Source organism: Aedes albopictus, chromosome 2 (assembly GCF_035046485.1).
Source record: "Aedes albopictus strain Foshan chromosome 2, AalbF5, whole genome shotgun sequence".
Classification (NCBI taxonomy): Eukaryota; Metazoa; Arthropoda; class Insecta; order Diptera; family Culicidae; genus Aedes; species Aedes albopictus.
In genome coordinates, this window is record NC_085137.1 from 268,508,839 (window position 1) to 268,531,781 (window position 22,943).

At 41.8% G+C, this 22,943-nt stretch overlaps 2 protein-coding genes across 5 annotated transcripts in view; one reads left to right on the plus strand and one right to left on the minus strand.

The window, feature by feature from the left end:
• Positions 1-22,943, minus strand: part of LOC109621778 (integrator complex subunit 3 homolog) — a 490,050-nt gene that overhangs the window by 249,507 nt on the left and 217,600 nt on the right. The gene's annotated exons all lie outside the window — the stretch shown is intronic.
• Positions 480-22,833, plus strand: LOC109406651 (uncharacterized protein K02A2.6-like). The gene is made up of 2 exons (XM_062854908.1): positions 480-21,534; positions 21,786-22,833. The coding sequence occupies exon 1, from the start codon at positions 14,463-14,465 to the stop codon at positions 18,717-18,719; it is 4,257 nt and encodes a 1,418-aa protein (XP_062710892.1). The 5' UTR covers positions 480-14,462; the 3' UTR covers positions 18,720-21,534; positions 21,786-22,833.

The following is a 22,943-nucleotide window of genomic DNA, read 5'->3' on the forward strand; positions in this document are numbered from 1 at the left end:
AGACAATGTTAGCATCCCTGCTTGCGTAGCAACAACTCCACGCGTCACCCAACCGCGTTCACTCTTGCCACTTGCGAACCAACGTCAGCCTGGGTAAGTTGTGTGTGCTGCACGTGAGGGGTGATTCCTTCCCAGAGAAATCCTAAACTCCACAGAAGGTGGGAAGGCCAGCATACACCTGGAGAACCTGCATTCGCCAAGACATAGAGAGAAGCGGACAATCAATACAATACTGGCAAGAAGCAGCATTGTCATGGGGAAATACCGGTAAAGAACCGGAGCGGTTCATGAAATTTCAACACGTGTTCTCGAATTCTGCACACAGTGTGTGGTTTTGCTGCCGGTTGTGTTTTTCTCGAGACTCGAAAACCGAACCGTGATTCGTTTACCAGAGACCGCGGTTTGGTTGAGGTTTTCGTTTACCGGTAAACGAAAACCTCAACCAAACCGCGGTCTCTGGTAAACGAATTCTGGTTGTGTATTGGTCTAGCTTTCTGGTATCATATTTCAGGATGACCAGTGGTACCAGAATATTTCGCATAGATGGGTAATAATTTTTTATATGGGGAAGATGTCTGGAGCCCAAAAATGGTCATCTGAAAATCCAAAATGGCGGACCAAAATTCAAGATGGCGGCTGTTTTATAGGACTTTAGCCTCTAATACTATGCAATCTGGGTATTTTTGATATGGGGAAGTTGTCTGCAGCACAACAATGGTGATCTGAAAATCCAAGATGGCGGACCAAAATTCAAGATGGCATCTGTTTTATGGGACTTAAGCCTCTAATACCATGCAATATGGGTATTTTTGATATGGGGAAGTTGTCTGCAGCACAAAACTGGTGATCTGAAAATCCAAGATGGCGGACCAAAATTCAAGATGGCGGCTGTTTTATGGGACTTAAGCCTCTAATACCATGCAATATGGGTATTTTTGATATGGGGAAGTTGTCTGCAGCACAAAAATGGTGATCTGAAAATCCAAGATGGCGGACCAAAATTCAAGATGGCGGCTGTTTTATGGGACTTTAGCCTCTAATACCATGCAATATGGGTATATTTGGTATGGGGAAGTTGTCTGCAGCACAAAAATGGTGATCTGAAAATCCAAGATGGCGGACCAAAATTCAAGATGGCGGCTGTTTTATGGGACTTAAGCCTCTAATACCATGCAATATGGGTATTTTTGATATGGGGAAGTTGTCTGCAGCACAAAACTGGTGATCTGAAAATCCAAGATGGCGGACCAAAATTCAAGATGGCGGCTGTTTTATGGGACTTTAGCCTCTAATACCATGCAATATGGGTACAGTAAAACCTCCATGAGTCGATATTGAAGGGACCATCGACTCAAGGAAATATCGAGTAGTGGAACAAAAATCCTTTGGGAAGATTTTTGAGGGGACCATCATAGTAACCATGAAATTATTTTTCAGTATGGAAAAATTTACCTCCATGAGTCGATATCGAGTCAAGGAACATCGACTCATGGAGGTTCGACTGTATATTTGATATGGGGAAATTGTCTGGAGCCCAAAAATGGTCATCTGAAAATACAAAATGGCGGACCAAAATTCAAGATGACGGCTGTTTTATAGGACTTTAGCCTCTAATACTATGCAATCTGGGTATTTTTGATATGAGGAAGTTGTCTGCAGCACAAAAATGGTGATCGGAAAATCCAAGATGGCGGACCAAAATTCAAGATGGCGGCTGTTTTATGGGACTTAAGCCTCTAATACCATGCAATATGGGTATTTTTGATATGGGGAAGTTGTCTGCAGCACAAAAATGGTGATCTGAAAATCCAAGATGGCGGACCAAAAATCAAGATGGCGGCTGTTTTATGGGACTTAAGCCTCTAATACCATGCAATATGGGTATTTTTGATATGGGGAAGTTGTCTGCAGCACAAAAATGGTGATCTGAAAATCCAAGATGGCGGACCAAAGTTCAAGATGGCGGCTGTTTTATGGGACTTTAGCCTCTAATACCATGCAATTTGGGTATATTTGATATGGGGAAGTTGTCTGCAGCACAAAAATGGTGATCTGAAAATCCAAGATGGCGGACCAAAATTCAAGATGGCGGCTGTTTTATGGGACTTAAGCCTCTAATACCATGCAATATGGGTATATTTGATATGGGGAAGTTGTCTGGAGCCCAAAAATGGTCATCTGAAAATCCAAGATGGCGGACCGAAATTCAAGATGGCGGCTGTTTTATAGGACTTTAGCCTCTAATACTATGCAATCTGGGTATTTTTGATATGGGGAAGTTGTCTGCAGCACAAAAATGGTGATCTGAAAATCCAAGATGGCGGACCAAAATTCAAGATGGCGGCTGTTTTATGGGACTTAAGCCTCTAATACCATGCAATATGGGTATTTTTGATATGGGGAAGTTGTCTGCAGCACAAAAATGGTGATCTGAAAATCCAAGATGGCGGACCAAAATTCAAGATGGCGGCTGTTTTATGGGACTTTAGCCTCTAATACCATGCAATATGGGTATTTTTGATATGGGGAAGTTGTCTGCAGCACAAAAATGGTGATCTGAAAATCCAAGATGGCGGACCAAAATTCAAGATGGCGGCTGTTTTATGGGACTTTAGCCTCTAATACCATGCAATATGGGTATATTTGATATAGGGAAGTTGTCTGCAGCACAAAAATGGTGATCTGAAAATCCAAGATGGCGGACCAAAATTCAAGATGGCGGCTGTTTTATGGGACTTTAGCCTCTAATACCATGCAATGTGGGTATATATGATATGGGAAAGTTGTCTGGAGCCCAAAAATGGTCATCTGAAAATCCAAGATGGCGGACCAAAATTCAAGATGGCGGCTGTTTTATGGGACTTTAGCCTCTAATAAAAAAAAAGAAATCTGGGTATTTTTGATATGGGGAAGTTGTCTGGAGCCCAAAAATGGTCATCTTAAAATCCAAGATGGCGGACCAAAATTCAAGATGGCGGCTGTTTTATGGTTCTTTTGTCTCTAATACCATGCAATATGGGTATTTTTGATATGGGAAAGTTGTCTGGAGCCCAAAAATGGTCATCTGAAAATCCAAGATGGCGGACCAAAATTCAAGATGGCGGCTGTTTTATGGTTCTTTAGCCTCTAATACCATGCAATATGGGTATTTTTGATATGGGGAAGTTGTCTGGAGCCCAAAAATTGTCATCTGAAAATCCAAGATGGCGTACCAAAATTCAAGATATATATCGTATATATCGTTATAAAAACGTTCTAGAAGTATTTACTCCTGCAATATTTATTGCCGTGATATTTTCAAAATCTTCTGAACATTGCTTCATCTAGGACACTTCCACGAGTTCAATTTTTTTACGAGAAGGGATTCCTTGAGGTATCCCAAAGCTCTTGGAGGAATTCAAGGATAAATTGTTTGATGAATCTTAGAAAGAATTCCTGTGGGAATCTTGGAATAAATTTCTGGAGGAATCTTGGAATGAATTCATGGAGAAATCCCGGAACGAAATTCCTGGAGGTATTCAGGAAGAAATTCCTGCAGAAATCCTGGAAGTCCCGAAAAAGTATTACAGAAGAAATTCTTGGTGAAGTTTCGGAAGGAATCTCTGGAGAAATCTCTGAAAGAGGCCCTGGAATCTGATTAGGAACCGCTGAAGAAACTCCTGGAAGAATCCCTAAGGAATCCCAGAAAGAATCCCTGGAGAAATCTCGGAACCAACACTTAGAAGAATTTCGGAACTGAAAGAAACTTGAAACTTGAAGAAATCCCTAAAGCAAGCGAGAGCGCGAAATGTCTTTCCGCGTATCCCACAATTGGCTTCTTTAGCGGTGTTGAGATAATTCCATATTCTGAATCTGCATGCGAAACTGAGCCGAAATCCAAATTTTCATGAATTTTGGTGCCGGGGAACCTATTTAAAAATCAATTTGAAGTTTGTATGGGAGCGATTTGTCGAATCACCCCTCGTCGCATTTTGTACTGGGTGAAGCTGTCAAACGGTTACCTAGCTGTCAAAAGGTGATTTCGAAAAATCTCTTTGAAATCGATTTTAGGTACCAAAATAAAGTTCTAAAAATCTGAAAAAAATCATAGTGGCTCAGAAATAGGTGCTCTTTCGTATAAAGTAAAAAAATCGATTCATTTTTCTTAATTTAAAAACCCAATTCGGGTTCACTCAGAAACAATTGAATTTGTACAGCCTATAGGACAATACAAGCCGCGGTTGCTAAAGAATCTTTTTTTTCTAAGTTTTTGATGTTTTGTGACCTTTTTATTTACGTTCGGACTTCAAGAGATTTCTTCCAGAATTTCTCAAGAAGTTCCCGGAATCCTCCACGAATTTCATCCGAGATTCTCGAATAGTTTCGTTTAGGATGTCTCTGGATTTATTTTTTTGGGCTTCCAGATGATATTCCTGGAAATTCTAGCAACTTCACCCAGAATTTCTCTAATAGTTCTTCCGGAAATTGTATCAGAAATTCTTACCGAGACTCCTTTAAAAACTCCTTGCAACAATCCATAAGGATTTATTCCTGGAATTTCATACGAGATTCTTCCCGGAGTATCTTCTGGAAATTCTTCAGGAATTTCTTCTGAAACCCTTCCAGAAATTCTACAAGAGTGGATCCGAATGACAATAGTTAAAAGATCCACTTTAATAAATAATAAATAAAAAAAATTAAAAAAATCATACAAGATCCCTGACAAGAACTTCATTCAGTATTCCCCTAAAAGCTTCTCCGACATCCCTACAGGAACTTCTTCCGGTTTTTTTTCGGGAGCTACTTCTGATTCAAGTATTCCTTCAGGGATTCCTACAATAATTTCACCAGGTTATCTTTCTGGGATTTTCCAGGATTCTTTCGGAAATTCCTTCCGGGAATTTCATCTTGGTGACTGTCAGGAACTTCTTCCGGGATTCCTCTTAGAGCTTCTTCTAGGAATTCTTTCAGAAACTGATTCCGGGATTTCTTCGAGAACTTTTTCCAGGAATCATCTAGGAACTCTTTTTTGGTTTCTACCAAGAGCTCCGTCAGGAATTCCTGCAGACCCTTCTAGAATTCTTTCAGATGTTTGTAATGGAAATCCTCCTGGAGTTCATTATGATTTTATAGGAGTATTTTGTTTTTGGAATTCCTCATGTAGTTTCTGTAGGATTTCTTGAATTAACACAGGAAAAAGCAACTTAGTTATAGCTCCCTCCTAAAGGAATGCTAGAATAAGTTGGTGGAGAAACCACGAAAGAAATACCTGGAAGAGTTTCAGGAAAAAATACTAAGGTAATTCTAAAAGTAGTAATGCTGAAGGAATCTCGATATTAATTTCTACAGAAATCCAGAAATCTCTGGAAGAATCTCGGGGAACATCCTGGAACAATCCTGGCAAGAGCTTTTGACGGAATCCCAGGCGGAACCTCTCAGAAAAGAAATCCTGGGCAAACCCCAGAGGAAACTTCTGAAGGAATCTTAAATAAACTTCCGAAATAATTTCATTAAGAGCTTACGGAACGGAGCTTACCCCGAACAGAAGACAATAACTACAGCATAACCAAATATATTATTTTGGCAAAATAACTGAGAAACGAAAAGAGATATTTTTGTGTTATTAACATAACATATTATGTTATAAACTTGTCTGTCATAAGCGGCAAAATAACAAAAATCATAACAAAAAAATGTTCCTGGAAGACCAATTGAATAACACGTTTTGTTTGTTTCAATAACAACTTAATAATAGTGAATTTGTAAAATATTTCAATAACACATTTTGAAATTAACAAGTTATTGATAACAATTTTAAAGCAAAATGAGTTATAAGATCCTATAAGGTTAAGGGGGGGTTGGGACAATGTGACAAGCAATGTGTTAAGTATAGGAAAACCTCGTAAGAAGTGGGGAGGGGGTCGATAATCCCCAATTTTAGCGTGAAGTACCTACTTAACTTACTCTTCGATATAACGTACCCTCGATATAGCGTACCCTCGATATGGCGAATTCGATATAACGTACATTTTGCTTCGATATAACGTACAACATTGAAAAAATTTTTATTTTCCCACAAATAACCCTTAGATAAATTACGAAATCATCCAAATCAATGTTTTGTTGCAGCATTAGCCTTGTGACCCAGAATTAGCGCAATTTAAGGAAAAAAATAGTGTACGTTATATCGAAGCAAAATGTACGTTATATCGAAGCACAAAAAACGAAATGACTTTTTCGTCAAAACTCAAGTTTTTCATTATTGGTTTTGTGAATTTCACCGAAATCATTATTTTGGAATAATTTCACGTCGAATACATCAATAGTAGCATAAAAAATATTAAACTTTTCTCTGCTTCGATATAACGTACACTTCGATATAACGTACAAAGAGAAAACTTTTTTGTACGTTATATCGAAGAGTACCTGTATCGAGGGTACGTACTATCGAGGTACGCCTGTAGTGCATATATTGCATGATTTTAGAAGCTAAAATCCTATAAAACAGCCGCCATCTTGAGTTTTGGTCCGCCATCTTGGATTTTCAGATGACTATTTTTGGGCTCCAGACAACTTTCCCATATCAAAAATATCCATATTGCATGGTATTAGCGGCTAAAGACCCATAAAACAGCCGCCATCTTGAATTTTGGTCCGCCATCTTGGATTTTTAAATCACCATTTTTGGGCTCCAGACAACTTCCCCATATAAAAATACCCATATTGCATGGTATTAGAGGCTTAAGTCACATAAAACAGCCGCCATCTTGAATTTTGGTCCGCCATCTTGGATTTTCAGATGACCATTTTTGGGCTCCAGACAACTTCCCCATATCAACAATACGCTATTGACTGCTATAAGAGGCAAAAATCCCATGAAACAGCCGCCATCTTGGATTTTCAGATGACCATTTTTGGGCTCTAAACAACTTTCCCATATCAAAACTACCCATATTGCATGGTGTTAGAGGCTTAAATCCCATAAAACAGCCGCCATCTTGAATTTTGGTCCGCCATTTTGGATTTTCATATGACCATTTTTGGGCTCCAGACAACTTTCCCATATCAAATATACCCAATTTGCATGGTATTAGAGGCTAAAGTCCTATAAAACAGCCGTCATCTTGAATTTTGGTCCGCCATCTTGGATTTTCAGACGACCATTTTTGGGCTCCAGATAACTTCCCCATATCAAAAATACCCATATTGCATGGTATTAGAGGCTAAAGTCCTATAAAACAGCCGCCATCTTGAATTTTGGTCCGCCATCTTGGATTTTCAGACGACCATTTTTGGGCTCCAGATAACTTCCCCATATCAAAAATACCCATATTGCATGGTATTGGAGGCTAAAGTCCCATAAAACAGCCGCCATCTTGAATTTTGGTCCGCCATCTTGGATTTTCAGATGACCATTTTTGGGCTCCAGACAACTTCCCCATATCAAAAATACCCATACTGCATGGTATTAGAGGCTAAAGAACCATAAAACAGCCGCCATCTTGAATTTTGGTCCACCATCTTGGATTTTCAGATGACCATTTTAGGGCTCCAGACAACTTCCCCATATCAAAAATACCCATATTGCATGGTATTAGAGGCTAAAGTCCTATAAAACAGCCGCCATCTTGAATTTTGGTCCGCCATCTTGGATTTTCAGATGACCATTTTTGGGCTCCAGACAACTTCCCCATATCAAATATACCCAAATTGCATGGTATTAGAGGCTAAAGTCCTATAAAACAGCCGCCATCTTGAATTTTGGTCCGCCATCTTAGATTTTCAGATGACCATTTTTGGGCTCCAGACAACCTTCCCATATCAAATATACCCAATTTGCATGGTATTAGAGGCTAAAGTCCTATAAAACAGCCGTCATCTTGAATTTTGGTCCGCCATCTTGGATTTTCAGACGACCATTTTTGGGCTCCAGATAACTTCCCCATATCAAAAATACCCATATTGCATGGTATTAGAGGCTAAAGTCCCATAAAACAGCCGCCATCTTGAATTTTGGTCCACCATCTTGGATTTTCAGATGACCATTTTAGGGCTCCAGACAACTTCCCCATATCAAAAATACCCATATTGCATGGTATTAGAGGCTAAAGTCCTATAAAACAGCCGCCATCTTGAATTTTGGTCCGCCATCTTGGATTTTCAGATGACCATTTTTGGGCTCCAGACAACTTCCCCATATCAAATATACCCAAATTGCATGGTATTAGAGGCTAAAGTCCTATAAAACAGCCACCATCTTGAATTTTGGTCCGCCATCTTAGATTTTCAGATGACCATTTTAGGGCTCCAGACAACTTCCCCATATCAAAAATACCCATATTGCATGGTATTAGAGGCTAAAGAACCATAAAACAGCAGTCATCTTGAATTTTGGTCCACCATCTTGGATTTTCAGATGACCATTTTTGGGCTCCAGACAACTTCCCCATATCAAAAATACCCATATTGCATGGTATTAGAGGCTAAAGTCCTATAAAACAGCCGCCATCTTGAATTTTGGTCCGCCATCTTGGATTTTCAGATGACCATTTTTGGGCTCCAGACAACTTCCCCATATCAAAAATACCCATATTGCATGGTATTAGAGGCTAAAGAACCATAAAACAGCCGTCATCTTGAATTTTGGTCCACCATCTTGGATTTTCAGATGACCATTTTTGGGCTCCAGACAACTTCCCCATATCAAAAATACCCATATTGCATGGTATTAGAGGCTAAAGTCCTATAAAACAGCCGCCATCTTGAATTTTGGTCCGCCATCTTGGATTTTCAGATCACCATTTTTGTGCTGCAGACAACTTCCCCATATCTAGACGTGTGCGCCGCCGCGCCGCGCCGCGCCGATGGGAAATCGGCGTGAATCGGCGTGCGGCTTCCCAAGTCAACAAGAATCAAGTATACTATATTTTTTAAACGGGGATTGGTAAAGGGGTGTTATACCTATGCACTGGTGAAAAAAGCTTATAGTTATGTTGTTTGAAGCCGATCCAGGATGCATCGGCGTGTCGGCGTGGCAATCGGCGGCGGCGGCGGCGTGAAAACCGCACGCCGATCGGCGTATCCCTTCTCAGAAAGGCTACCATCATCAAAACATGAAAATTTCTGCAGCACCACATAGCTAGATGTCCACTTGTTGTAATCCAATCATTAGAAAGTAGTTAACTTTGTTCATAATTGTTTAAGAAGTTCCACGGCGACGCACGCCGAGTTCACGCCGAATATTCGGCGCACACGTCTACCCATATCAAATATACCCAAATTGCATGGTATTAGAGGCTAAAGTCCTATAAAACAGCCGCCATCTTGAATTTTGGTCCGCCATCTTGGATTTTCAGATGACCATTTTTGGGCTCCAGGCAACTTCCCCTTATCAAAAATACCCATATTGCATGGTATTAGAGGCTAAAGTCCCATAAAACAGCCGCCATCTTGAATTTTGGTCCGCCATCTTGGATTTTCAGATCACCATTTTTGTGCTGCAGGCAACTTCCCGATATCAAATATACCCATATTGCATGGTATTAGAGGCTTAAGTCCTATAAAACAGCCGCCATCTTGAATTTTGGTCCGCCATCTTGGATTTTAAGATGACCATTTTTGGGCTCCAGACAACTTCCCCATATCAAAAATACCCAAATTGCATGGTATTAGAGGCTAAAGTCCCATAAAACAGCCGCCATCTTGAATTTTGGTCCGCCATCTTGGATTTTCAGATGACCATTTTTGGGCTCCAGAGAACTTCCCCATATCAAAAATACCCATATTGCATGATATTAGAGGTTAAAGTCCCATAAAACAGCCGCCATCTTGAATTTTGGTCCGCCATCTTGGATTTTCAGATCACCATTTTTGTGCTGCAGGCAACTTCCCCATATCAAATATACCCATATTGCATGGTATTAGAGGCTTAAGTCCTGTAAAACAGCCGCTATCTTGAATTTTGGTCCGCAATCTTGGATTTTAAGATGACCATTTTTGGGCTCCAGACAACTTCCCCATATCAAAAATACCCAAATTGCATGGTATTAGAGGCTAAAGTCCCATAAAACAGCCGCCATCTTGAATTTTGGTCCGCCATCTTGGATTTTCAGATGACCATTTTTGGGCTTCAGACAACTTCCCCATATCAAAAATACCCATATTGCATGGTATTAGAGGCTAAAGAACCATAAAACAGCCGCCATCTTGAATTTTGGTCCGCCATCTTGGATTTTCAGATGACCATTTTTGGGCTCCAGACAACTTCCCCATATCAAAAATACCCAATTTGCATGGTATTAGAGGCTAAAGTCCTATAAAACAGCCGTCATCTTGAATTTTGGTCCGCCATCTTGGATTTTCAGACGACCATTTTTGGGCTCCAGATACCTTCCCCATATCAAAAATACCCATATTGCATGGTCCTCCTCTCCTCTTCTTTGCGTAACGTCCTCACTGGGACAAAGCCTGCTTCTCAGCTTAGTGTTCTATGAGCACTTCCACAGTTATTAACTGAGAGCTTCCTCTGCCAATGACCATTTTGCATGTGTATATCGTGTGGCAGGCACGAAGATACTCTATGCCCAAGGAAGTCAAGTAAATTTCCTTTACGAAAAGATCCTGGACCGACCGGGAATCGAACCCGTCACCCTCAGCATGGTCATGCTGAATACCCGTGCGTTTACCGCCTCGGCTATATGGGCCCTATATTGCATGGTATTAGAGGCTAAAGTCCCATAAAACAGCCGCCATCTTGAATTTTGGTCCGCCATCTTGGATTTTCAGATGACCAGTTTTGGGCTCCAGACAACTTCCCCATATCAAAAATACCCATATTGCATGGTATTAGAGGCTAAAGAACCATAAAACAGCCGCCATCTTGAATTTTGGTCCACCATCTTGGATTTTCAGATGACCATTTTTGGGCTCCAGACAACTTCCCCATATCAAAAATACCCATATTGCATGGTATTAGAGGCTAAAGTCCTAAAAAACAGCCGCCATCTTGAATTTTGGTCCGCCATCTTGGATTTTCAGATGACCATTTTTGGGCTCCAGACAACTTCCCCATATCAAATATACCCAAATTGCATGGTATTAGAGGCTAAAGTCCTATAAAACAGCCGCCATCTTGAATTTTGGTCAGCCATCTTAGATTTTCAGATGACCATTTTTGGGCTCCAGACAACTTCCCCATATCAAAAATACCCATATTGCATGGTATTAGAGGCTAAAGTCCTATAAAACAGCCGCCATCTTGAATTTTGGTCCGCCATCTTAGATTTTCAGATGACCATTTTTGGGCTCAAGACAACTTCCCCATATCAAAAATACCCATATTGCATGGTATTAGAGGCTAAAGAACCATAAAACAGCCGTCATCTTGAATTTTGGTCCACCATCTTGGATTTTCAGATGACCATTTTTGGGCTCCAGACAACTTCCCCATATCAAAAATACCCATATTGCATGGTATTAGAGGCTAAAGTCCTATAAAACAGCCGCCATCTTGAATTTTGGTCCGCCAACTTGGATTTTCAGATGACCATTTTTGGGCTCCAGACAACTTCCCCATATCAAAAATACCCATATTGCATGGTATTAGAGGCTAAAGAACCATAAAACAGCCGTCATCTTGAATTTTGGTCCACCATCTTGGATTTTCAGATGACCATTTTTGGGCTCCAGACAACTTCCCCATATCAAAAATACCCATATTGCATGGTATTAGAGGCTAAAGTCCTATAAAACAGCCGCCATCTTGAATTTTGGTCCGCCATCTTGGATTTTCAGATGACCATTTTTGGGCTCCAGACAACTTCCCCATATCAAATATTCCCAAATTGCATGGTATTAGAGGCTAAAGTCCTATAAAACAGCCGCCATCTTGAATTTTGGTCCGCCATCTTGGATTTTCAGATGACCATTTTTGGGCTCCAGGCAACTTCCCCTTATCAAAAATACCCATATTGCATGGTATTAGAGGCTAAAGTCCTATAAAACAGCCGCCATCTTGAATTTTGGTCCGCCATCGATCGATTTTCAGATGACCATTTGTGGGCTCCAGACAACTTCCCCATATCAAAAATACCCATATTGCATGGTATTAGAGGCTAAAGTCCTATAAAACAGCCGCCATCTTGAATTTTGGTCCGCCATCTTGGATTTTAAGATAACCATTTTTGGGCTCCAGACAACTTCCCCATATCAAAAATACCCACATTGCATGGTATTAGAGGCTAAAGAACCATAAAACAGCCGCCATCTTGAATTTTGGTCCGCCATCTTGGATTTTCAGATGACCATTTTTGGGCTCCAGGCAACTTCCCCTTATCAAAAATACCCATATTGCATGGTATTAGAGGCTAAAGTCCTATAAAACAGCCGCCATCTTGAATTTTGGTCCGCCATCTTGGATTTTCAGATGACCATTTTTGGGCTCCAGACAACTTCCCCATATCAAAAATACCCATATTGCATGGTATTAGAGGCTAAAGTCCTATAAAACAGCCGCCATCTTGAATTTTGGTCCGCCATCTTGGATTTTCAGATGACCATTTTTGGGCTCCAGACAACTTCCCCATATCAAATATACCCAAATTGCATGGTTTTAGAGGCATACCCTAAACAGAACGCTGCCATCTTGACTCTTCTTTTTCGGCATCACTGCTCAAAATTCTCTAGCCCCGTATTGAACCGTAAACCCGTGTGCCGAGAAAACCTGGTTCAGTATTAAGATTTTGAACCGAAACCGCGGTTGAGATTTCGTTTACCAAAACCAAAACTCATTTACACGAGTGAATGGTAAACCAACGAGCAGTTGTGTTTTGGAAACCAAACTCTGGTTGAGGTTGAGATTTCGTTTACCGGTAAACGAAAACCTCAACCAAAACCGGTGTGCACGACTCGTCAACACGTGTTGAGTATTGGTATACAAAACCGTCACACGGGCGCACCGGTTCGGTTTTTTTCCCCATGTCTGAGCATTAAGCTGCTAGTACACAGGGTCAAATATTTGTCCAAAAAGAAACCAATGCTCAAACATCTTGTTTGACTCGATCGAATTTTCATTAGTGTCAAACTGATGTTGTTTCTTGAGTTCTTTCCTTGTCAAATATTTGACCCTGTGTACTACTGGCCTTAGAAAGAACAAAAATGAAGGAGCTAACAAAGAAAATCTTTGAAACAATGATCGAGTCGGAGTACGAAGAGGACAGCGATTCCGACTGGGACAGCGACGACAGCTCCTTGACACCTTCAGTCTTTTACGGTTTTAGCGATGAGGAGAGCTTGTTCGTTGGCACAGGAGAAAACGAGGAGTTTTAGCGTAAAACCTAAAATGGTTTTACATTCACATTTATTAGATAATGTGGATTAAGGTAAGTTATTCTGATTTTAACTTTACACGCAGAAAAATAAATTGTAAACACAATTAAATTCTAGTTCAAATCAACCGATTTTTCAGTTTACTATAGCGACAAACTGATTTCTAGTTTAAACTGAACTGTCCTATTTTTTGATAATACAAATATTTTCGTTTGTCGAAATTGTTGACAGTTTGTTAAAACAGAGATTTGGTATTTTAAACATGAAATAATAGATTGATTCAAACGACTGCACTTTTGCCACTAACAAACCCGGAATGTTATTGTGTTGGTGACGGCAGCAGCTGCGGTAGCTCGGAAATCTATTTTTAGACCGTCGGTAAGCGGATGGGGAGGAGAACGACTAATGTCGAATTCGTTTATTCCCGACGGTGCACTGCACCGGTGTAGCAATTGACACCGGAAAAACGAACGGTTTCGGTGCAATTCGTTGACAGCTTATGATGGTATTAGTAAGAGCGCGGGAGAGCGTCAATGAAAACAATAAAGGATATCAAAAATAAACATAATCAATGTTTTCATGATTTTCGTGATGAATAAAATTATTTTTTATTTTTTTACTTTCTATATCCAATTAAACAATTTTAAAAGTTTTCAGTAATCCACTAGTACTACATGATGAACTTGTAATAATAAATGTTACTTGAAAATTGTTATCCAATGTTTTAACACTCCTACATTATTTATCTTCTTCAAATTCTCGTAATATCATAATTTTTCAATTAAAAACAACTTTTTAGAATTTAACAATTTCCGTTGCCTAATAAAAAAGGATGCTAACATACTGTTGTGTATGAGATCATTCCATTTATACCAGTTCTTTTGTAACAGTGTATTTTTAAGTCTTGAGAAAATAGAACAGTCAGTTCGTCATGCTGGGCAAACGCCTCCAGCAGAGAATTTATCGTTCATTAGAAAAATCGCGGATATAATAAATGTAATATCGGTTAAAGTAAATCGCGTCGTATTATTCCTCCCGGGAAACTCCCACATACACGACAAATTTGGTGTCAGAAGTGGGATCGTCGGATTCTCGCCGCGGACGGAAATCGAAGTTTCGCGTCCGTCGAAATCGCGTTCGTCTTCCCGAATTTCAAAATGGCGCACGAAAATAGTGAACTGCTGGGACAGCTCTCAGCAATGATTGCGGAGGCACTCAGGACGTCCATTGGAAGTGCCATCCAGCAAGTGCAAACCTCCCAAAATGCAGCCGGGGGAGCTGTTACCGCCGCACCGAAAATTCCCGTTTTCTCGATGTCCGAGTACCGCCTAACTGAAGGAACCTCCGTCGCCGATTATTTCAATCGGTTCAAATGGGCCTTGGAACTGAGCCAGATACCCCAGGCTCAGTACGGAAACTACGCCAGAGTTCACATGGGTGCGGAGCTGAACAACGCTCTGAAGTTTTTGGTGAGCCCTCAAGATCCGGCAACGATAGATTTCGATGACCTGCAAACTACCCTGATCGATCACTTCGACCGGAAGAAAAACAAATACGTTGAGAGCATCAAATTCAGACAGATCGTTCAACAGAAAGGTGAATCGGTTGCTCAATTTGTTCTTCGTTTGAGACAGGGTGCTGCAGGTTGTGAATATGAAGACTTCCTCGACCGAATGTTGACCGAACAACTCCTGCATGGCCTGGAAGCTTGTGATATGTGCGATGAGATCATAGCAAAGAAGCCAGCAACTTTCCAGGAAGCGTATGAGATCGCCTACACTCTCGAAGCGACCCGCAACACGGCGCGGGAGGTTAATACAGGTGCGCCGTCCCTAATAGCCGAGGAGACCAACAAGCTGGGGTATGAAAGCACGAAGACAAGGAAGAAGTCAATCTTCAATCAACGAAGCAACAACCAAGAAACCGGGGCCTGCAAAGGATGCGGAGGCCAACATCTACGAAGCCAGTGCCGTTTTCGTGATGTGAGATGCCACAACTGCAACATCAAGGGCCACATTGCGAAAGTATGCCGATCGAGGAGAGCATCTGGTCAAGACACATCGGCAGACCAGGTGGAATCACAGGAGTTGCCACCATCGGAAATCGACGTCGTACAGTCGCTGAGCCAAGTTCACGATATAGCGTCCACCGGTAAGAAAATGATTGATGTCGAAATTGACGGTCATGGCCTACGCATGGAGCTGGATACCGGAGCACCCTGCGGTATTATCGCTGAATCCAAACTGAGAGGCATCAAACCAAAGTACTCGCTGCTAAGAACGGACAGGAAATTTTCAAGCTACACCGGACACCCTATCAATTGCCTAGGACGCCTTCCTGTGAACGTAACCGTCGGAACGACAAACCGCCGGTTGAATCTATACGTGGTAGCCGGAGAGTCAGATTCACTCTTTGGTCGTGAGTGGATTTCCCAATTCGTGGAGCAAATCAACCTGAATCGGCTGTTTTCCGAGCCGATCAATTTAATTAACAGCTCGGAACTGACAGCGGACCAAACTACCCGCCTTTCGAGCCTGTTAGACGGCTTTGCAGATGTGTTCAGCGATGTTCCAGGTAAGTTAGTGGGACCTCCTGCCAAGGTCCATCTGAAATCCGACGTATCTCCTGTGTTCGTCAAAGCCCGGGATGTGCCACACGCTCTACGTGAGCGATATGCAGCTGAGATAGACAAGAAACTGGCATCTGGATTCTTCGAGAAGGTGGATTACTCCAAGTGGTCATCCCAGACTCACATCGTAGTGAAGAAAAATGGAGACTTGCGAATCACCGGAAACTACAAACCCACTGTCAACCCGAGAATGATAGTGGACGAGCATCCCATACCAAAAATCGAAACTATTTTCAACAAGATGAACGGAGCTACAGTTTTCTGCCATCTCGACGTAACCGACGCCTATACCCATCTGCCAATCGATGAGGAGTTCAGCCACATACTGACGCTGAACACAGCGACGCACGGACTAATTCGTCCAACTCGTGCAGTATATGGAGCGGCAAACATTCCAGCAATCTGGCAGCGGCGTATGGAGTCGATTCTCCAAGGGTTGGACAACGTTGTCGTCAGCTTCTACGATGATATCATCGTGTTCGCAAAAGATTTCGTCAGCCTTCTCCAAGCGCTAACGGTCACACTGGACAGGCTGAGACTTCACGGACTGCGACTAAACCGATCGAAATGCGTGTTCGCCGCGTCATCCCTGGATTGCTTGGGTCACAAGATAGATCGCCACGGATTGCACAAATCAGATAAGCACGTAGAAGCCATCCGAGATGCACCTCGACCAACGACACCGGAGGAACTGCAACTTTTCTTAGGTAAGGCAACTTATTACAATGCTTTCATTCCGAACCTCTCTGAAAGGGCAAGAAGCCTACGCGACATGCTTCTTGCTGACGCATTCGAATGGACACCCCAGGCCTCCAAGGCCTACCTGGACTTGAAGGAAGTATTGACGTCACCCCAGGTACTGATGCAATATGATCCGTCTCTACCGCTGGTCCTAGCAACGGATGCGAGCAAAACGGGTCTAGGTGCCGTATTATCACACCGGTTGAGTAACGGGTTGGAGCGACCAATTGCATATGCCAGCACAACCATGTCAAGTACGGAACAACGTTACCCCCAAATAGACAAGGAAGCACTCGCGATAGTGTGGGCGGTAAAGAAATTCTTCCACTACTTGTATGCCAGGAAGTTTACGCTGATCACAGATCACAAGCCGCTGTCACAGATCCTGCACCCAGAGAAGTCACTTCCGGCATTGTGTATTAGTCGGATGGCAAATTATGCGGATTACCTGGCGCATTTTGACTTCGATATAGTGTACAAGCCGACAAAGCAACATACGAACGCCGATTATTGTTCCCGTATACCGACCAGAGAGACATCCGGAATCAACTCCCTGAAAGCGCAGGAAGGAGGAAATGTGGATGATTTCGAAGGTTTTGCTCTACATCAAATTCAGCAGCTTCCTGTACGAGCAGAACACATTGCCCGAGAAACGCGCAAAGATGGTCACCTTGGAAAACTCGTTCAACTTCTAGAAACAGGTCGCGATCTCTCCCAATGCGGCTATAAATCCCCGGAAGACAAATACACCCTAGCAGCAAATTGTCTTCACTTCGAGCACAGAGTAGTAATTCCGCTTTCGCTTAGGCAGCCGATATTGAACGACCTGCATGTTGCACATCTGGGAGTGGTAAAAATGAAGAGTCTGGCTCGATCCTTCGTATATTGGCCAGGCATCGATTCCGACATCGAACGGGCAGTGAGATCATGTAGCGAGTGCGCACGACATGCACCCGCGCCGCCAACGTTCAGCAGACACCATTGGGAGTACCCAAAAGGACCGTGGGAGCGTATTCATATTGATTACGCGGGCCCAGTGGCGGACACGATGCTGCTGATAATCGTCGATGCTTACAGCAAGTGGGTAGAAGTCAAGGTCACTTCGTCAACAACGACAGCCGCTACGATCACTATCCTCGATGAACTTTTTGCTGCTTACGGTGCACCTACGACGCTGGTATCGGACAACGGTCCACAGTTTACCGCTTCCGAGTTCAAGCAGTTCCTTCAGATGAGCGGCGTTAAATTCCTCAAGCTTTCTGCTCCCTACCATCCGGCCACCAACGGCCAGGCTGAGCGGTACGTTCGAACGGTGAAACAAGCTCTCAAATCCATGGGCATCACGAAAAATACGCTGAAAGCCGATATCAACGAGTTTCTTCGCCAGTACCGAAAAGCTACTCATTCGGAAACCGCTGAATCCCCAGCAAAGCTTTTCCTTGGGCGCAACATCCGGACGCGGCTGGACTTGGTGAGACCATTGGACGCAAGCAAGAGAATCACGGAGAAGCAAAAATCAAATTTCGACTCGACGTTCCGGTGCTTCAATCCAGGACAGAATGTATACTTTCTTTCAGGAAATGGACGCATGGATAAGTGGATTCCCGGTACGGTTACCGAACAGCTGGGAGATTTGCACTACAGAATCGATTACAACGGAAAACTCGTAAAACGTCACGTAGACCAAATTCAACGTTTACTCGGCGACGACCAAAACAACAAACCACCCACACCGTCGGTATGGTCGGCGCCGTCGGCGTCGGCACCGCTCGTTTCTCAAAATGGATCAACGTCAGATGAACAAAAAGGTATGCTGAGTCGACGGGTGCGTTACTATGAGGATGCGATGACGTCACAAAATCAACCGCCAGACGCTGCTGACCGAAATGAATTTTCAGTTGCGTCAGGATCGCCGGAGGCACACTTTTCAACACCGTGTGGCACTCCGGAACATCCAAGGGAGAAGCCCAACCAACAAAGAGACCAGCCAGCACTGCGACGTTCGGAAAGACAACGTCGTCCGCCTTTAAAGTTTTCTCCATAGAGGGGAAGAAATGTTGTGTATGAGATCATTCCATTTATACCAGTTCTTTTGTAACAGTGTATTTTTAAGTCTTGAGAAAATAGAACCACAGACAAACAGACGTCTCACTCTACTCACTTCTCATCGTTTCCCTTTTTAACGGATTATTTAAATATTCCGTAGTTCGCAAATCGCTCGCTCATGGCGCTCACATCGCTTTTGCTCCTGTTTGACGTTTGCTCACTACCGCCATCTACTCAGTGGGTTTGCGTACCACAGCATAATTAGCATTGGGCGATTGGGTTTGCGTGACGATGGTTTTTATCGCATTTTGTTCCAAGTGATACGTCTGTTTGTCTGTGATAGAACAGTCAGTTCGTCATGCTGGGTAAACGCCTCCAGCAGAGAATTTATCGTTCATTAGAAAAATCGCGGATATAATAAATGTAATATCGGTTAAAGTAAATCGCGTCGTATTATTCCTCCCGGGAAACTCCCACATACACGACACATACAATTGTAAACGATCTACGTGCCCAAATTTAACAAAAAATGTTAAAGGCAGTTCAATAGAAAACGTTTAGCTACAACCTAAAAAGAAAAATTAATAAATGCTTTTCAAAACATAACGTTATTGAAAAGCAACTCATATTAAAAACGCTTTAACCATCCTTCAGTGACATTTGTTTGACTTTCAATGTAATTCAAAAATCCAATATTTGTTGTCAGAAAAAAATAGAATTTACGGTTTTTGAAACTGTTTGTACCTACAAAATGTTACTTCAGTAATATTTCAGTCCAATTTGAATGAATAGATTTTTATTCTATTCTGGGCTTATCAAAACTTTATTACGTCAATTTTTTTCATAATATAGAGCACCATGCGACAGAAAATTCTAATGATTAAAATCATTAAAAGTAATCCACATATTTGCGATAACCCAAAAAAATAGTAATGGGGAAAATATACGTTGAATCAACACTTCGAAATTTCATGTTACCGATAAATTTTGAAGATTCCTCAGAAGTTGATTGAAAGACGTGATAATCATCGATCAAGTTTAAATAATTTTTAAACGCACAGATTTGCCGTTAAATGAATATCCAAGAAAACTGTTTACCTAATGCGCAAGAGAAAATCATCATTCCTACCAAAACAAAACCACGATACAAGTTCAGCGATATGCATGTATTGGTAAAACTAGCTTTGTACCTGCTACACCGCGCTCAAACTGGGTGTAGCATTTTCTTGCACCGGTGCCAATCGGGTGTCAAAACAGAACAGTAGGGAATCGCGCTACTTGGGCGGTGGCTTCTATATTCGTCTGTTTTCCACTATAACTCAGTCAATCTTGAACCAATTGACACAATTCTTGGAATGCGGTCAGATAGGTATAGTATCTACCCGTGTACAAAATTTCAAGTCAATCGGTTCAAAATTGACCGAGTTACAGTGGAAAACAGACGAAAATAACAGACGAAGAAAACCACCGCCCAAGTAGCGCGATACCCTACCTGCGAATAAACGAACGGTTTCGGTGCAAGTTTGCTACACCCGGTGGCAAAGCGGTGCAGGCGGTGCAAATAAACGAATTCGACATAAAAAAAGTCAAAAAAGTCGAAACCGATCAACTTTTTGTGGATGCTGTCGTGAGTACCTGCGCGTTATCCATCATGACCAAAGCTGCACTTGGAAGTTGGCGTGATGGATTTGCTGCACCTTCTTCGTTGTGGCGATGTTGGGGTAAGCATTTTATAGATGTGTGAGTGCTTTCGGACCATGTTTATGGTTTTTATTTTGTTGAAACAAATGAAATTTTTGACATTATATGAAATGATGGTAATCGGTTGTTTTCATCGATAAACTCTAATTGAAAACAATTAAATATAACTTTGGAATAAGTAAATTCTCAGTTTGAAAATCAACCATGCGTTTTATTGTTTTAAACAAGCGCCATTTTTCTGCGTGTATATTTTATATTTATAGTCTTCCATATCTTGCTGTCCTAGCATACATACAGTAACACTCCTAAAAGCTGATTAATCGAGGTTCAATTTATTTGGGGACCAACACAGGTCTGAGATCTTGGTCTGCTGGCATCACCAGAATAATTTGGGTCTATGTAATGCATAAGTATGTGTAGAACCTCGGGGTGTGATGTAACACTGTTCTACTGTCAGCTATGGTTTGGTTTTAATGAATGCTTATCTGAGTATCGCGGACTGACTCAATATGCTCTCTCTGCGGGAGCCAAACATTGGGAGCCAAACATTGAAGATAGAGGTTATGTTAAACCTTGTTGTACCTGTGTGCTTGATTGAAGAGTATTGTTATCTAGGTGCTGCGGATATAATCAAAACTGTAGTCACGATATCTCCATTTGCCGCTGTCAATCCGTTGGAAAGCGAGGAGAAGGATAAACATTGTTTTGAACCCTTTTCAGCTAATTTTGTAATAACTATCCATCAAAATTTCCATCGCGAATGGAAAATAATAAACTTTGCACACGAAAACAAAACTGGAATAATGGTGGATTGATCATGTTTACCATTTCCGAACAGCGTCGCGACGGCATGTTTGACAACTGCGCTGAGAGAGGTGTTTGCAAGAAAATTGAACGCTCGTGCGTGTTTACAAGCTGTGTGCCGGGAGTGTGTTGGTGTGTGTTAGCTAGCTTGAAAAATAAAACCGTTTCTATTCGCAGCACCTAGATGCTTATGAGTTCTGAACGAAGGCGCTGTAGACTTGATCCCTTGAAAATCTCACATTATCAACAGGCTATTGACTAATGACTATTTGGACGTGATTTGTGTATGAAAAGACAGACCTTTTAAGGTGAAACGGGACGCCGTGTTATTTTTCCTATCTTGCCTCTCTTTCTAACAATTTGCCTCGCGATTTTGAAGATGGTAATCTTGAGACCTATCGCACTGAAGATGCTGAAAACCAATCAGCATATGCACTGCAAGTGAGCATACACAATGATAGGTTTTTGTTGCAAAATATGAAGTAGAATCTGAGATTACCATCTTAGTAGCAACAGAGCAATGGCGGATATTTTCTCGACCGTCCCGTCCGCCCTTAAGTAGTAAGAGTGAGAGTGGAGTGTGACATGGTTTTTATAGACACGAATGAGAGAATAACTGATCGATTTGACTGTGCAATTAATGCCAAAATTTAAGATTACGAAGGATTGTAGATAAGGCTGCGCATTAGGATAGACAAAGTGATTTTGTATTTTACATCATTGGGAGCCCATGACATGTTGTCTACCAATGGGGATAGCGCCAGTGCTGTAGGTGGCTACCAACATAGGTGCTATCGTAGCAAGGGTTGTTGTTTTCATTTGGTATTTGACGGGTCTCAATTTGATTAAACATATTACTTAATATTTCTTTGAAGAAGCATAAGTACAGTTCTCAACATAGACAGCATTTTGTGCCATGTTTTTTCCAAGAAATTATTCGCTATTAAACATGGACATTCCTGGTGCCTCAGATCGTAGATGAAGAGTTCTTTTGAAAACAACATAAACTTGACATGAATTAGGGTTCACATGACTAAGGACAGATATAGCAACGGAAGGGAAAATGCAAAATTTGATTAGAACTACTTAGACACAATGTAAAAACTAGTGTTAAAACGGGCAACATAGCCTATTCCGTCTAAACATTGGTCTATGTAGAGATGAAATTTGAATAACGGGTTCAGCCTTGACAAATAAGCTGTCACGCAGCTCCAACTGAAAACCCATATTGTCGTCGCGGTTGAAACCCGAAGTTTCCCCACACTCAGAAATAAAAGTATACACCGAATTACTATTATTTATGCATTTTGTATCCGCATCTCTCTCACTCCCTTTCTATTTCCATGCTATCTGCCGTTTAGCCTGGGTTGAAGAGAAGTGTTTCGTCAACCCAGGCGAAGTGCACACCCGACAATCGAATTTTCTCAAAATCCATACGTGAAACCTAACGTCGGACGTAGTGCGCTGGACAGCGGACCTGACCCTCTATCCAGCGCACTGTGCCCGACGTACGTCCGACACACGGTTTAGGAGAAAAATCGATTTTCGCGTGTCAAAAATTCCGATTTTCAACTGCACGAACAATAAAAAAATATATCTCAACAATGTATAGGGTGGGGCGGGGCAAGATGGGTCGCGGGGCAAGATGGGCCAGTGCCATTTTCGGGCGCATTACTCATGTTTTGATTATGGTAATAATTTTGTTAGATGACCAGCA

Coding starts and splice junctions, on each gene's coding strand:
- LOC109406651 (XM_062854908.1), top strand. CDS start 14,463: ATGGCGCACGAAAATAGTGAACTGCTGGGACAGCTCTCAGCAATGATT.